This window comes from Mustela lutreola, chromosome 12 (genome assembly GCF_030435805.1).
Source record: "Mustela lutreola isolate mMusLut2 chromosome 12, mMusLut2.pri, whole genome shotgun sequence".
In the NCBI taxonomy this organism is placed as follows: domain Eukaryota; kingdom Metazoa; phylum Chordata; class Mammalia; order Carnivora; family Mustelidae; genus Mustela; species Mustela lutreola.
The window spans coordinates 94,691,407-94,708,472 of record NC_081301.1 but is presented as its reverse complement, the minus strand read 5'-3'; the positions used below and the strand labels follow the sequence as shown (position 1 = coordinate 94,708,472).

At 45.5% G+C, this 17,066-nt stretch overlaps 1 protein-coding gene across 3 annotated transcripts in view; it reads right to left on the bottom strand.

Moving 5' to 3' along the window:
* Window positions 1-17,066, bottom strand: part of RCL1 (RNA terminal phosphate cyclase like 1) — a 65,610-nt gene that overhangs the window by 17,234 nt on the left and 31,310 nt on the right. For all 3 annotated transcript variants that reach the window (XM_059141867.1, XM_059141868.1, XM_059141869.1), the window contains 3 exons: window positions 16,822-16,896; window positions 15,575-15,699; window positions 3,089-3,214 (listed from right to left, as the gene is read on the bottom strand). In XM_059141867.1, the coding sequence (XP_058997850.1) occupies window positions 3,089-3,214; window positions 15,575-15,699; window positions 16,822-16,896 (326 nt within the window). The remainder of the gene's footprint in view (window positions 1-3,088; window positions 3,215-15,574; window positions 15,700-16,821; window positions 16,897-17,066) is intronic.

Below are 17,066 nucleotides of genomic sequence, written 5' to 3'. Positions count from 1 at the left end.
GCTGAGTGACAACCTGACTGGCACAAAACAAAATCAGTTCACGACAATAAAAATCTCCTCTTCGTAACATTTCCAAGTTTGACATCTCAGACATCCACTTTGCCCAGTGCCTTTTAAAAAAATATGTACTTCCCAGCAGTAAACTCCATAAGTGATCACTATACACACGTGCCCCCTTTAACACAATTCAACACCCATGTTCCTAAAGCACTCCGTGTCCAAGACAAAACTAGCCAAAACACTAGTTTCAGAAAAACTATGTACAAAATCCATAATGTTTCAAAATGTACTGTATGAGCTACATTAGTCAGTCCTTAATTTCTTTAAAAAAAATAAAAATAAAAGTTGTTTATGCAACCAAGGGTTACAGACATCACCAAGAGAAGGGGGTGAGTGAGAACAAAGGTTCTGGGGGCTCCGAGTCGTGCTTTCCCACCTAACGCCCTGCCGCCCAGCCACCACACCAGGGGACAATCTCCAGTTGCCTTCGTTAGCTGACCAGGGGGGAGGAGGGCCTCCAGCTCCGCAGTCCAGATGGTGCCACGCAAACATGAAGAATGGAAAGCAAAGGGAGGCCGGACCAGGAGCCAGGCTGCCATCACTGCTTTCACCCGCTCACTTACAGTTCCCAAGAACTTCTGAATTTTTCCATCCATGTGAAATTTTTGAGGTGTGTGTAGTTGTTCTTACAATAAATTTTGTATTTAATCAAGACTCTTCCATTTAACATTGCATTTGTTTTAGGAAAAAAACAAAGAATACGAGAACACATAGTGCAAGAACACATGAAGCCCTATGTGCGTTACGCCAATTTTCTCCCTCCAGCCTGGGGTATGTGTGTTACCTGGCCTGTTTCAAGTTATGATGACAAAGCAGCTGGTCACCAGGTGACCTCATGAAGATCTGCTTTAGCAGTCTGCAAGTGACAGCCGCTAAAAGTTCCCAGTTGGTGGGCACGTGGGTTGCTTAGTCATTAAGCATCTGCCTTCGGCTCAGGTCATGATCCCAGGGTCCTGGGATCGAGCCCCTCATCGGGCTCCCTGTTCAGCAGGGAGCCTACTTCTTCCTCTCCCTCTGTCCCTCCCCCTGCTTATGTTCCTTCTCTCACTATCTTTGTCAAATATATAAAGATTTTACTTAAATCTTTAAAAACAAAAACAAAAACTTCCCAATTGATAAAGGACTAAATTTTTTTGGAAGTCTTAACTGTGAGAATCAAAGTGGGACAACAGGCAGCTGTGCGTATGGGTCAGAGTGGACACAGACCACCCAGAACTGCTGCTCCCAAATGTTCTAGGCTGTGGCCACAACACACACTCTCAGTCTAAGAGTTCACGACACCTCGTTACATGGATCCCCCACTGAGTGAGAAGAGGAAAATGCCCACGTGACTTCATCATTTCCGAACAGAGAAGAGCAAGCACCGTTTGTCCTTGTAACTTGCAGTTTAGAAAACACAAGCCTATGATCACACATTGCCTTCACGTGCCATTTTTTCTAAGTGGGGCTTGGAGCTGATGACCCACAACTCTCCATCACGCCCATGTCCTGATCCACGTATAAGCTTGCTACTCACCCCAGCAAGGACGGGGGCGGACTACACACCGGAGTCACTGGACTCGATGGCCTTGTGAAAAGCTGCACCACAGAGGGAGCAGCATGGCCTTCAGGCCAGCTCTGCTTCATGCCTGGACACCCCCACAGAGCCAGAGGCGAGACAGAGAAGGCCTGATGGAGACCAGGCCACTCAGTTGCCGCTGCGACTGCCTACACCCACCATGGCTCTGTAATCGCCTGTCCCCAGAGGAGACGGGAGAGAAGGGGAAGTGTGAGGAGCAGCATTAGCATCTCGGCGGTACCTACTGTGTGCCAGCCGCTGCGTGAGAGCGGTCACCTAACAACGCCAGCATTACGGCTCTCACCACATGAGCAAGGAAAACGCTGGCGAGATCTGAGCAGTGCACCAAAGGTTTGGGACCATCACCGACCTTTCTAAACCCGAGGGAGGGCCAGCTCAGCACACAGGTCCTTTCCCAACTGTGCCCTCTGACACTCCTAGTGCTCTGAACTACAAGCCACCACCACACTGCTGAAATCACCTTCATGTGTCCCCATGGACCACCTCAAGGTCAGAAATGCTTTAACACGCTCAGCCCTCCTGTGCCTCTCTCCTACTTTGGCTGAAGTCGAAGGAAAGCACAGACAGAAGGACTGTGAGAAAGGATGGGCTGTGCTACTACCTAGCTGAGCCCACACCAGTCAATCTGATGTTCTCATTTTTAGAAGACATGACCTGCAAGCTTCAGACTGTAAGTGCAATGATTCTGTCATTCGCACCGAAATGATTCAGCAAAAACAAAAACAAACACAGAAAATCCACACACAAGTAAATCTGGCAAAATAGTCACTGTTGACTACAAGTAGTAGGAACACACAGGTGTTCTCTGTGCTAGCCTTTCAACTTTCTATATATTTAACATCTTCATAATAAAAAAATTAGTTTTTAATTGCTTCCCCAACTTACTGGTTGCTAAATATATAAACGAAGCCTAAAGCAAGTATTTTCATTACACAGATCATCATTAACTTTTTATTTTCTAAAATGAGGTTTTCCACAAAGGCTTTAACTAATCCCAAGTTAAATGTGCAATAACAACTTTCTTTGGCTCTAGGGGTGTTGTTCCCATGATGGAGAGAGAAGCCAGCTGGCACAGACCAACAAAGGATATTTTTCCCCTAAACTGTTATTTACTCAGGGTGGAAGAACTTGTTTGCTTTAATTTTTTGTGGAAACAGATGGAATTTAAAGCTGGAAGCACCATTTATTATTAGCTGGGTTTGAATGCCCCCAGGCCAGGGTCTGGATGCCTTATCTCCAGCACGGGGCACTGGGATGCTTTCCATGTGAGAGGTGCTCAAGAGATGCCCACTGGTGACTACGGTAGTAAGTCGGGAGGAAATTAACTCTGAAATCACTCTTCTTCCGGCTGCCGACACAGAGCTGGCAGCTTTCATGGCAGTCAGGACAGAAGTGTGAAAAGGCTTGGTCAGCTGCAGAAATAAGCTCTAGAAATGCACACACACTTACTTCCCAGAGTTGACTCCTTTCATGTGGTCTGTGTAAATATAGATATCGGGGATAAACTTGTTGAGGATGCTCCTTGCGGAATCCACGACCCGGTTGGCCATCTGTGGTGACACGCGCACAGAGTACCTGTAGTCCGCAGTTAAGGGGTCTGTTCTGCGCAGATGCCAGAGAAAGGTCCATTCTGGTGCTAGAGGCTATTCGTGGAACTGAAATAAAATGCCATTCTAATGCCATTCTATTTTCCAACTGTGTTTAATTGTTTAACTTTGTAATACCTTAACTCGATTTTCAGGTCATTATTTTTATTATCGTATTACAATACAGTTTTTTTTTTTTTTTTTTTTTAAGATTTTATTTATTTATTTGACAGAGAGAGATCACAGCAGGCAGAGAGGCAGGCAGAGAGAGGGGAAGGGAAGGAAGCAGGCCCCTGCTGAGCAGAGAGCCCGATGCGGGACTCGATCCCAGGACCCTGAGATCATGACCTGAGCCGAAGGCAGCGGCTTAACCCACTGAGCCACCCAGGCACCCATACAATACAGTTTTTTAATATTATTGTTATAAACAATCACAACAAAAAACACACAGATGCAGAGAGTCGTAAAGTATGAAATAAGAGTTCCAAACCCTGCTCTAGAGTTCCTACCCAATCAAGGCTCCTCCCCTCTCCTAGGAATGCTTCCACTCAATTTCAGAACAAGAGGAGACATGGGCCTGCCTGTCTGGCATGAGCCAGGCTCCCTTTGAATTTCTCCGACCCTCCTCACGGCTGGATACAATGGGTCTTTCCCTTGTGGACCTAAGGCTGGAACAGACATCACACTGGGGCTCACCGGGGCCAATCCCAATCCACCCCTAGTCTGTTGAAGGGAAAAGCAGAAAGATTAGTGGAAGAGAGTACAGTAGCTGATTTATAAAGTTCTAAGCAGGTTTGCTGCAAACTCACAGAGCTTATCTTCAATTACTTAAGTGTCAATTACTGCATCTGTGGATAGTACAGGCTCCTGACAACTGCTCCCTTATAATCAAAATATTGATAATTAGCACTTTTGCACCAGGGAGGCACCCCCAGAAAGAAAAGGAGGATGATAGAAACAACTCATATGAAAAGGCTGCTGGGTTTTTCCCTCACACTCATGAGAATCTGCAGTTCCATTAGTCCAGAACCCCCCAGGCCCCCATGGTCAGTCTGGTCAGCATTCACCCCCGCCCGGGCACCGTCACCCCCTCCACTCACCCAGACTGTCCAAATTCTTCAACCTGACCAGCCTTCCTTCATCCTTCCTTCCTTCTCCCCGACACCCTCCAGCCCGCACCAGACCGTGGTCTCCACCGGCCTTACCGCACGTCTCTCTTCCCGTACACACGTTGTCCTTGCCCACCAACAAGACCACGCATTCCGTAAGAAGAGGGGCTCTGCTTCCACATGGAGCAGAACTCTCTCATGACTCTCATACCCTATCTTTATTCTCAGCAATACTCAATAAATATTTGACTTGACTCAAAGGACAAACCTGAAATGAGGAAAGAGCAAAGAGGGACTTTTCAACACACACGCAAGGCCCTGTTACATCACCGCCTCTCTGTCCAGAATGTACTTCTGACCACACAGCGTAGACAAACAGTCCTGGGTCTCGTACCCTTTGGACCGGGTGGGTGCTGTCCTTCTGAGCCTGATGCTGCCGACTGTCCTGAGGAGAGCACAGAGGTCACTAATCCGATATATAATCCCACAGCAACCACGGCTCCCAAAATTCCTTCAGGTACATTAGCAACTGATTTTACACTCAGAGTGACCCTGTGGGCCAGGGCCATGGATTCCTACTTCCAGGGCTTACACTGAGGACAACCAGGTCACAGAAGTGAGATACAAAATTAAACAGATCTGACTTCACAAAGACAACCTCCTCCCTCCAACGCCCACAGGCATGTGGAAACCAGGTAGGTAACTGTACCAACTCAGGGCCAGTGGAGCCCTACACCAGCATGCTGGCAGTGGAGACAGCCAGAGTCACTGTGGTACCGCCTGGCTCGGTGTGGAGGCCCTCCTGAGGAAGGGCTAAAACTTCTACAATCAGACCATCTGTGCTCAAGGGCCAGCTCCAACAAACTGCATCATTCTGGGTCTGGTGTGTGCCCACCTCCTCACCAGGAAGAGAAGGACTGTCATTCTCCTCCCGAGGTTTGGAGGCTCAAATGAAATAATGCATGTAAAGGGCTTGGTGGTGCCTGCTGTGGGGTAGGAGCCCAATGAACACCCTCTACTGCTTTTCTTGCAGGTTAGTCCAAGATTCAAGTTCCAAAGCAGAGGTCCCTATTCTTTCAGAAATCAGAGATCCCTCTGGGAATCTGATGAAAGCTATGGATACTCCCTCAAGAAACACACACACATCATTTTGCAGACCATTTCAGGGGACTGTGAATCTCCCAAAGCCCTTCTATGAATACCATATTGAGAACTCATATCCAAGAGAGACAATTTCACAGTTATAGACCATATAGAACTCCTACTCTTATCCCTCCCTGGTGATCCAGGTGATCCAGGTCAGAGAAAGCACACGCAAGTGAGCAAAAGAGTGTGTGTGTGTGTGTGTGTGTGTGTATGTAAAGAGACAAAGAGGCTGATTGTCTAAGTACCTACCCTACAGTCAGAGAAAGGAAACCAGTATGTCCTACAAATTCCAACTCCCTCCTATCTTCTGCCTCTACCCCAACTTCTTCAATTGACACTTGTGTCCTAGATCATGAGCTTCGGGGATAGTGCCACAAAGTGAAAAGCGCATGCTCCCTTCTCCCCACCACCCCTCCTCAGGCAGGGGAGAATGAGAGTGGGTGGCATTAAATAAAACATAACCACAGTGTCCAGTCACTGCCGCTGGCAGGAGCCAACACTGGCTCCCTCCCAGGCCCTGGACAGCCGGTCCAAGAGAAAAAAGATGCGCTCTGGGGGGTAACTCAGTTAAAGCCACAACCATCCACAAGAACAGGGCCAGTTCTCCCCACCCAAGCCCTCCTGTGGGGGATGCAACCTCCAAGCTCAGACCAACAGTCAACCAGACTTGCAAGTAAAAAAAAAAAAACAAAAACCCACAAAACCAACAAAAGCTTTTTTTCCCCAAAGGTGGCTCTTTTTTTTCCCAGGCTCCAAAACTGGCCAAGAAGGTGATCTCAATTCCAAACCAGCATTCCACTGAGGTGTTTGTGAAGGGGCAGCTCTGGAGACCAGTGGCTGGAATGTCTCGTTTGCAGACAAGAATCTGAGCATGACTACTTGCGTCTACTTTCCTGGGGAGCTGGGAGGAAGACTCCACAGGTCTGATGTGTTGGGAAGACTCAGGTGTCCGAGCCCCAGCCCCAAGCAAGGGGCTCTCCAGTGTCTTCCTGGCACCTAGTCTCTACAGGGAAGGCTGGAAGAACACCAGAGGGAGTAGCCAGGGAGGAAGAAAGTTACACTCCAGGGCTCAGGGCTCTTCCAGTTTTCATGTTCTCCCCCGTGCTACCCCCAAGGCTTCCCCGTTTCTCAGAGTCCTCATCAAAGGCTGACCCATGAGCCGTTTGCACACCCAATACTACGTGTACCGTGGGACCCCAGTGGGGCAATCTCTGTGGAACCCATGTAGTTACCACAAGACTGTGTCAAAACAAAAGCACACTCTGGAAATCACATTTCCAGACTACAGAGAATGGAATCCAAGCAGAGTTCGCCGTCACGATAGAGCACTTAAGGAAACAAATCTCAAATGAGTAAAAACAAACTAGAACTGTCCAGAGCGTGCGTAGGATTTCATGTGCAAAGCCGTCGACTACAGCATTCTCAGCAACGGAGGAAAACGGAAAGCAACTCAACGGCCACCCAGCAGGTTTCATTCTGGCCTCTTGGTATGATAAAATACAGTGCACCTGTTAGCCGGAAGGAGGCTGAGTCAGCAAGTGCGGGGAGTCAAGCAGAAAAGGCATATTTGGTTAAAAAAAAAAAAAAAAAAAAAACCTACCTACTTGCATTTCTTACGGAGAACATCACTTGAACCCACTGAGCCACCTAGGCGCCCCGTGGAGAACATCACTTGAGAAAGTCAGTTTAACTACATACATCAATCTCGGGGCTCCCAGCTGCCCACTCTCTCCTCATTTTTACTGGGCATGGCCCTAAGATATGCCCCTGGACAGCCAGGTCACGGCCCCAGAGTCCTGGGATCAAGTCCCACATCAGGCTCCCAGCTCCATTGGGAAGTTTGCTTCTCCCTCTGACCTCCCTTCTCATGTTCCCTCTCTCACTCTGTCTCTCTCTCCCTCTCTCAAAAATAATTAAATAAAGATATTTTAAAAAGAAAAAAACCTGTAAAATAAAAAAGAAGGGAGAGAATCTTCTCAACTCTCTCCCTGTGGCAAGTTCCCACCTCATCCTTCCTCCTGCTTCTCTTTCCTGTCAAGATTCTTGACAGAGGGCACCTGGGTGGCTCAGTGGGTTAAAGCCTCTGCTTTTGGCTCAGGTCATGATCCCAGGGTGCTGGGATCAAGCCCCACATCAGGCTCGCTGCTCAGCGGGGAGCCTGCTTTCCTTCCTCTCTCTCTGCCTGCCTCTCTGCCTACTTGTGAGCTCTGTATGTCAAATAAATTTAAAAAAAAAAAGATTCTTGACAGAGCAGCCCCCACGGTGCACCATTTCCCTGGAAATGGATGTCGGGGCTGATTCCTCCTTTCTGAAAGGAGCTCCTCCCAGCCGCGTGCTGTCCAGAGCGTCCTCCGTCCTGACTGACTCCTCGGGCCCCTCCGGCTACTGACCGGGGCAGCCAGGGCTTCTCAGTAGCCAAATTTTCTTTACTCTCTTCTCAGCGACCTGACTCTCCCTGGTCCCACTTCCTGGGAGCACTTTGCTTTTGCTTTCAAGTCTTAGCGGTGTCGAGGGATCCATCTGCCTCTCTCCACATTCTGTTCAGTCGCCAACTTGAAATCACCCACTTCTGGCTCTCACCTCGCCCCCAAATTACAGATGTGCATTTCTAATTTCCTTTCTAGACCCATTTCCCTACAGCCATTGTGAAGGGCCCTCAAACCCAGCAGGAATAAAACGGAACTTATCACCAGTGTCCCCACCCCGCCTTACACTGCCCCAAACATGCAGCTACTATCAGAACCTACATCTCTGTCCAGGTGCCAGGGGACACCTCATCCTCAGGGACTCCCTCTCCCTCTGTCACAGAGCCAGGTAGGGACGGCTTTCCACGCACGATGCCCCTAGGACCTCTGTAAACCAGCGGCCCTCACCTGTGCTCCAGCCACGACCCTCGCCATCCTCTTCACGGCACAACGACCCCCTGATGTCTTTGACTCTAAGTGATCACCCTTAGGTGGTAATTTTTTTTTTCTTTAATTTGTGCCTTCCAGAGTTTCTACAATGAGTCAAAAGGAGCCAAAAGTTCTTTCAGCCCCACTGAAGTTATCCTCTTAACATGGAAATTCTCTCTCTAGATAATTAAAGACTTCGGAATGAAAGCCAACTGGTCAGCATGGCCTTCAGTCGTCACTGGCTCCAGCCGTATCTGTCACATCCCGTCTTCCACTGCCGAACACACTGACGACCTGCACTCAAGCCACACCCACGGCCTGCCCCTCCCAGCACCAGTGTGCACCCCTGCGTCTGCACAGGCCCACACTCCTGCCTGAAGCACCCTTCCATGCTCCACTTCACAGGCCTCTCTACTCCTCTAGGCTCAATCCAAACGCCCTCCCCTCCTCTGAGAAAAAGCAGAGGTTCAAAAACTGGGATCAAAAACTCAAATCCCAGTCCTGCCATTATGAACACTGTGATGTGGATGCAAATTCCTTCAGCCTGTGAAGCCTCGGTTTTTCCCAACTGCAAAACGGAATGCAGGTAAACTCAGAGTCACCTGGAGGCTTAAAAATAAAGTATATAAAATGTAAATGGATTAAACTCCACAATCAAAAGAAACTAAAGTGGCTAAATGGGTAAAACAAGATCCGACTATATGCTGTCTATAAAAGACTCACTTTAGATATAAGGACATATATAAGCTGAAAGTGAGTATGTTCCATGCAAATGGGAACTAAAAGAGAGTAGGACTGCCTATAATTCCATCACACAAAACGGACAAAGTCCAAAAGGTCTTTAGAGTCACGGGAGATAAAGAAGTTAATTACAATGATAAGAGGGTCAATTCAACAGAAAGATACAACTATAAACATATATGCACTCAACATTAGATCACCTCAATATATAAAGCAAACAACAGCAGATCTGAATAGAGAGACAGCAATACAACAATAACAGGAGAATTCCTGCCCCACTGTTTTTTGTTTTTTGTTTTAATTTGACACAGAAAGAGAGATCACAAGCAGGCAGAGAGGCAGGCAGAGGTGGAGGGGGAACGCTGAGCCAAGAGCCTGATGTGGGGCTCGATCCCAGGACCCTGAGATCATGACCTGAGCTGAAGGCAGAGGCTTAACCCACTGAGCCATCCAAGCGCCTTTCTTTCTTTCTTTTTTTTTTTTTTTTAAAGATTTTATTTATTTATTTGAGAGAGAGAGAATGAGAGGGAGAGGGCATGACGGGGGGAGGGTCAGGGGGAGAAGCAGAGTCCCTGCTAAGTAGAGGCCCCCAAGTAGGACTCAATCCTGGGACTCCAGGATCATGACCTGAGCCAAAGGCAGTCACTTAACCAACTGAGCCACCCAGGACCCCCTTGCCCCACTTTCAATAATGGATAGAACACCCAGAAAGAAAATCAGTAAGGCAACAGGTGACTTGAACAACATCATAAACCTGGAGGAACTAACAGACTTCCACAGGACTCCACCTAACAGTAGTAGGGTACACATTCTTCTCATGTGCACAAGAACATTCTTTGGGATCACACAGTAGGTCACAAAACAGGTCGTAACAAGTTTAAGAAGGCTGAAATCACCTCAGGTACCCTTTCCAACCACAATGGAATGAAACTAAGTATCAATAACAGCAAGAAAATGGGAAAATTCACAATCAGATGAAAATGAATGTATTCTTAAAAAAAAAATGGGGCCAAAGAAGAAATCAAAGGGGAAATGGAAAATACCTAGAGACAACAAAAATGAAAACACAATACACCAAAACTTATGGGACAAAGAAAAGAAGTACTAAGAAGGAATTTTATAGTGAAAAGCACCTACATTCTTTCTACGGAAGAAGAAAAGATCTCAAATAAACAGCCTAACTTTACACTTCAAGGAACCAGAAAAAGAATAACCTAAAATTCAAAGTTAGCAGAAGGAAAGAAATAACAGAGAAAATATAAATGAAACAGCAAAGTGAAAACCAAGAGGAAAAAAAAAATCAACAAAACTATGAGTCAGTTTTTTGAAAAGATAAAAAAAATTTACAAACCCTTACCTAGACAAAGAAAAAAGAGAAAAGACTCAAATAAAATCAGAAATGAAAGACGAGACGTTACAACTAAAGTCACAGAAATTTTTTTTTAAATTATGAACAATTACATGCCAACAAAGTGGACAACCTAGAAGAAATGGATGAATTCTACCAAGTCTGCATCAGGACTAGAGCTTGAAAAGAACAGTAACAAGTAAGGAAACGGAATCAGTAATCAAAAAACCTCACAGGGACGCCTGGGTGGCTCAGTTGGTTAAACAGCTGCCTTCGGCTCAGGTCATGATCCCAGCGTCCTGGGATCGAGTCCCACATTGGGCTCCTTGCTCCACGGGGAGCCTGCTTCTCCCTCTGACTCTGCCTTCCACTCTGTCTGCCTGTGCTCGCTTTCGCTCGCGCTCTATCTCTGACAAATAAATAAATAAAATCTTTAAAAAAAAAAAAAAAAAAAAAAAAACCTCACAAAAAAAAAGCCCAAGACCAGATGACTTCCCCAGATTAATCAATTCACTGATGAATTCTACCAAACATGTCAAGAATGATTACTACCAATCCTCAAACTTCCAAAAACACTGAAGAGGGAACTCTTCCAAATTCATTTTATGAAGCCAACATCACCCTGATAGACACTACAAGACACAACAAGAAAAGAAAGACCTGAAAGATACTACAAGAAAAGAAAAGACCTGAAAGACACTACAAGAAAAGAAAACTATAGGCCAATATCCCTGATGAACACAGATGCAAAAATTATCAACAAATTTTAGCAAACTAAATTCAATGATACATTAAAAGGATCATATGACATAACCAAGTAGCATTTATCCCTGGGATGCAAGAATGGTTATATGCAAATCAATTAATGTGATAGACTATATTAACATATTAATGAAGGCCATAAATCATATGATTGTCTCAAGAGATGCAGAAAGAGCATCTGACAAAATTCAACACTTTCATAATTAAAGATTCTCAACAAATTAATTATAGAAGAAACTTACCTCAACACAATAAGGACCATACATGAAAAGCCCACAGCTAACATCTTCAATGGTGGAAAACTCAAAGCTTTTCCTCCACAATTTGGAACAAAGCATGGATGACCACTCTTGCCACTGCTAGTCATGGTACTATATATACATGTACAGTACTATTAGCTGGTACCATAAATCCTAGCCAGATCAATGAACCAAGAAAAAGAAATGAAAGGAATCCAAACTGGAAAGGAAGAAGTAAAATCATCTATCTGCAGATGACATGATCTTATATGTAGAAACCCCAAAGATATTCCCCTCCCCAAAAAAACCTACTGGAATAATGAATTTTTAAAAGTTACAGACTACAAAATCAACTTGCGCTTCTGTACACTAACAATAAACTATGTGAATAAGAATCAAGGAAATAATGCTATTTACAAGAGTATCCCCCAAAATTTAAATATTTAGGAATAAACTTAACCAAGAAGGTGAAAGACTTATATACTAAAAAGTATAAAACACTTGGGGCGACTGAGTGGCTCAGTGGGTTGGGGCCTCTGCCTTCGGCTTGGGTCGTGGTCCTGGGGTCCTGGGATCGAGCCCCGTGTCAGCCTCTCTGCTCGGTGGGGAGCCTGCTTCCCCCCCTGTCTCTGCCTGCTTCTCTGCCTACTTGTGGTCTCTCTCTGTCAAATGAATAGGTAAGGTCTTAAAAAAAAAGTATAAAACACTTATAAAAGACATTTTAAAAATCACACATAAATGGAAAGACAGCCCATATTAATGAACTGAGAGAATTAATATTCTTGAAATGTCCATACTATCCCAGGTGATCTACAGATTCAATGCAATTCTTATCGAAATTCTAATTTTTTAATAGAATAATAGATAGAGAAAATAACATACAGAAAAAACAATCCTAAAACTTATACGGAACTACAAAAGACTCCAGATAGCTAAAGTAATTATGAGCAAAAAGAATAAAGCTGGAAGCATTAGAGTTCCAGATTTCAAAATATATTACTAAGCTATAATAATCAAAAAGTACCACGGTACCAATATAAAAACATGAAAAGCAATGGAACAGAGAGCCTAGAAATATATTTGCACATATGTGCTCAACAGACAAACACCACAAAGAAAAATCAACTCAAAATGGATTAAAGATAAACTTAAGACCTAAACCTGTAAAACTCCAAGAAGAAAACACAGGAAAAGGTTTTTAGCACTGGCAATGCTTTCTTGGACGGAATACCAAAACAAGGGCAAAAGAAACAACAAAGTGAAAAGACAACCCACAGAATGAGAGAAAATGTCTGAAATTTATACCTCTGATTAATATAAAAAATACAAAAGAAAAAAATACATAAGAAACTCATACAACTCAAAAGCAAAAAGAAAATAAAAACAGAACAACGCAGGGGCACCTGGCTGGCTCAGCTGGTGGAGTGTGCGACTCTTGATCTCAAGGTTGGGAGTTCAAGCCCCACACTGGGTGTAGTGATTACTTAAAAATTAAATCTTAAAAATAAAATTAGAGGGTGCCTGGGTGGCTCAGTTGGTTGGGGGACTGCTTTCAGCTCAGATCATGTTCCTGGAGTCCTGGGGATCGAGTCCCACGTCAGGCTCCCTGCTCAGCAGAGAGTCTGCTTCTCCCTCTGACCCTCTCCGCTCTCATGCTCTCATGCGCTCTCTCTATCAAATAAATAAATAAAATCTTAAAAAATAAAATAAAATAAAATTGGGGCACCTGGGTGGCTCAGTGGGTTAAGCCTTTACTTTCAGCTTGGGTCATGATATCAGGTACCTGGGATGGAGCCCTGAGTTGGGCTCTCTGCTCAGCAGGAAGCCTACTTCTCCCTCTCTCTCTGCCTGCCTCTCTGCCTACTTGTGATCCCTCTCTCTCTGTCAAATGAACAAATAAAATCTTAAAAAAAAATAAGTAAAATAAAACCACCCAATTAAAAAATGGGCAAAGACCTGGGTAGATTATTCCTCCACAGAAGACCCAGAGATGTTCAAACATTTACATGGAAAAGTACTCAACATCACTCATGATCAGAGAAATACAAATCAAAACCATAATGAGCTATCACCTCGTGCCTGTTAAGAGTAGTGGCAATCAAAACAAACAAAAAGGTAAGTATTGCTGACACTGTGAAGAAAAGGGAAACCTTATACACTGATGATGGGAATGCAAACTGGACAGCCACTACAGAAAACAGTAGGGAGGTTCCCCAAGAAATTAAAAGGAGAGCTACCATTTGATCCCACGGTCCCGCTTCTGGGTACATAGTCACAGAAACTGACACACTCCTACATTCATCGCAGCTTTATTCACCTGAGCCAAGACATGACAGCTAGCTAAATGTCCAATGAAAGATGAATAAAGAAAATGTAACATTTACATACAATGGAAGATCATTCACCCTTAAGAACAAAGTAAATGCTGTCCTCTATGACATGGGTGAACAAGGAAAATAATGTGCTAAGTGAAATAAGCCAGACACAGAAGAACAAATACGCATAATTCCATCTATATAAGCAATCTAAAATAGTCACACTCACAGAAGCAGAGAGTAGCATGGTGGTGGCGAGGGGCTGGAGAGAAGGAGGGGGAAACGGGAGACATCAATCAAAGGGTACAAAGTTTCACTTATGCAAGATGACTAAGTCCCACAGATCTACTGTGTACCACAATGCCTGTATTATATACTTAAAAATTCACTAAGATAATTATGCTGGGGTTTAAAGATTTTTTTTTAAAGATTTTATTTATTTATTTATCTATTTGACAGACAGATCACAGGTAGGCAGAGAAGCAGGAGGGGGATGCGGCGGGGCGGTGGGGGGAAGCAGGGTCCTTGCTGAGCAGAGAGATGTGGGGCTCGATCCCAGGACCCTGAGATCATGACCTGAGCCGAAGGCAGACGCTTAACCCACTGAGCCACTCAGGTCCCCCATGATCATATTTATTTATTGAGAGAGAGAAAGAGAGAGAGCACGAGCACGTGAGCGAGCAGGGAGAGGGTCAAGAGAGAAGATATCCCAGGCAGACTCCACGCCAAGCATGAAGTACTGAGCCCCACGCAGGGCTCAAACGCGCAACCCTGAGATCAGGACCTGAGCCAAAATCAAGAGTCAGATGCTTGGGGCTCCTGGGTGATTCAGATGGCTAAGTGCCTGCCTTCAGCTCGGGACATGATCTCCGGGTCCTGAGGTCGAACCCCGCATTGGGCTCCCACATCAGTGGGCAGTCTTCTTCTCCCTCTGCCTCTCCGCTTGTGCGCGCGCTCTCTCTCAAATCAGTAAAATTGAGAAAAAAAAAAAAAAGCCAGATGCTCAACTGACTGAGCCACCAAGGCATCTCAATAAATTCTTTTGAAATTTGCTAATAGAGTAGATCTAGGTCAAGTATTATTATCACAAAAAATTAAAAGTGTAAAGATAAAACATAGAGGGCAGGAAGAAACTTGTGTAAGAGGTAGGTTTATGGTACTACTATGCTGCTGGTTTCACAGGTAGACACTCATCTGCAAACTCATCAAGCTGTATACACTGAATATGTATAGCTTTCTGCACGTAAATCATTTATCAGTAAAGTAGTTTTTTGGAAAGGAAAGAAGTATACAGTTTTTCTATCCCAGTGCATGCAGAGTAACCACGTAATGAGTAGATACCATCCCTGCTCTCCTACATCTTCCAGACAAAATGTGCCAGCTCCATCTCAACTCCCCCAGCCTCCTACGCGTCCATCTACACCATCTTACACGTTTGCCCATGCTTCCCTCATCAGACAGTGAGCTCTTCTCAGGGAGGGACTGCGGTGCATCGGTGGTCCCTAAACCAAAGCCCTCAGGAGAGCAGCCCACACCCGGGAGCTGTCTGCTTCAGCATTTACCAAAAAAACAAAAACAAAACAAAACAAAAACAAGGAATGGGTTAGTCTAGTCTTTAGTGAGACAAAAAATAAAACATCGTATCTCAGCCAACAATTACAATTTCACCGTGAAGATTTCTCCAAGACTGTTGTATACAAAGTAAATGACTGGAAAGAAGTAAACTGTTATGAGTCATTCTTATCTTCATGAGGCACGTAAAAGCTAAGAAATCTAAATCAAATGCAAAGGATACGCAATCCCTCGGATCCGCCTGATCTTCCCCGGGTCTGTGAGCTGGACGGGTCTCAGGACCTTCCTGACAGGACACGAGAAGAGCACTTCCCCTCCTCCTCCAGGAGGCATTCCCCGTCGCACCACCTGCGCAGGCAGCGAGAAAGCAGAGGTGAGCGTGCGGCAGAGTCGGGGACACTGACACCCAGTGCGGCTGGTTCAGGCCAAGGAGCTCATCCTTAGAACAGTGAGCTCTCTACAGTCAACACATCAACTCCCTCGAGATCATCAGCACCTCACGTTAGCACCGAGAGGGTGCGTGGGGAGCAGGGACCCAAACGACGTGACCGGAAGAGCAGCAGACACGGGGCCAGCCCGGCCCAGGCCCAGGCCAGCATGTCGCTTCACCACCAGCGCCTGCTCCCTCACGCTTACAGTGAGCGGCTTGGCCCCTTTCCTACCCATCAGGAACCACTTCTCCTCCCTATGCAATTAACTAATCTACCAAAACTCATTTTATTAAATAAAAATGCAGTCATTTCCCTTGTTTAAAACATTAGCTTAAGAAGTAGAGATGCAGGGCACCTGGGTGGCTCAGTGGGTTAAGCCTCTGCCTTTGGCTCAGGTCGTGATCCCAGGGTCCTGGGATCGAGCCCCACGTTGGGCTCTCTGCTCAGCAGGGAGCCTGCCTCCCCCGCCCCCCCCTCCGCCTCTCTATCTCTGCCTACTTGTGATTTCTGTGAAATAAATAAATAAAATCTTAAAAAAAAAAAAAGTAGCGATGCTAAACAGCTTAAGATAGCCAGTTAACTTACTGATGTAATAATTCCTTTCAACAGCAAACAAACAGTTGCTTAAATTACTTCTAGGTTTTGAAAACACTGAAAATTCTCTAGGGCATCCAGGTTGGGAGGCCTGAGACCCGAATGACATCTGGATGATCTCGATCAGAAAGGGTGTGTGGCCAGAAGCCCAGCTTGGCTGCTTCCCTGTGGAGCTGCTATGAGGAACAAGGAAGGCGGGGGGGGGGGGGGGGGGGGGGCAGCAAGCATGACTTCGCCCACCACAAAGTATGCGCAAGGGAACTGGCATAACCGTGATCACAGCTCGAGTCCCCTCTCAGCACAGTCTGCAATGTCTGTTCATGGCTCCTTGGGATCTCCTCAGTGGCGACTTCAATGTGACACACACGGACACACTGCATCTTCTGATGAGCTCGTCAGAGAATATTTTACATGCATGCACAGCCAATTACGTACATATTCTTACCTTTAGCTCAAACGATTCACCATCAATTCCAAACTGCTTCAACAGAGGAAGGGCTGTTGCCTTAAGAACATCAACCTGTAGAATTATTTTAGAAAGAAAAAAAAAAAGTTTAATGAAACTTTCAGGGGCACCTGGGTGGCTCAGCTGTTAAGCACCTGCCTCCGGCTCAGATCATGATCCCAGGGTCCTGGGATCGCCCCACATCAGGCTCCCTGCTCAGCAAGAAATCTGCTTCTTTCTCTCCC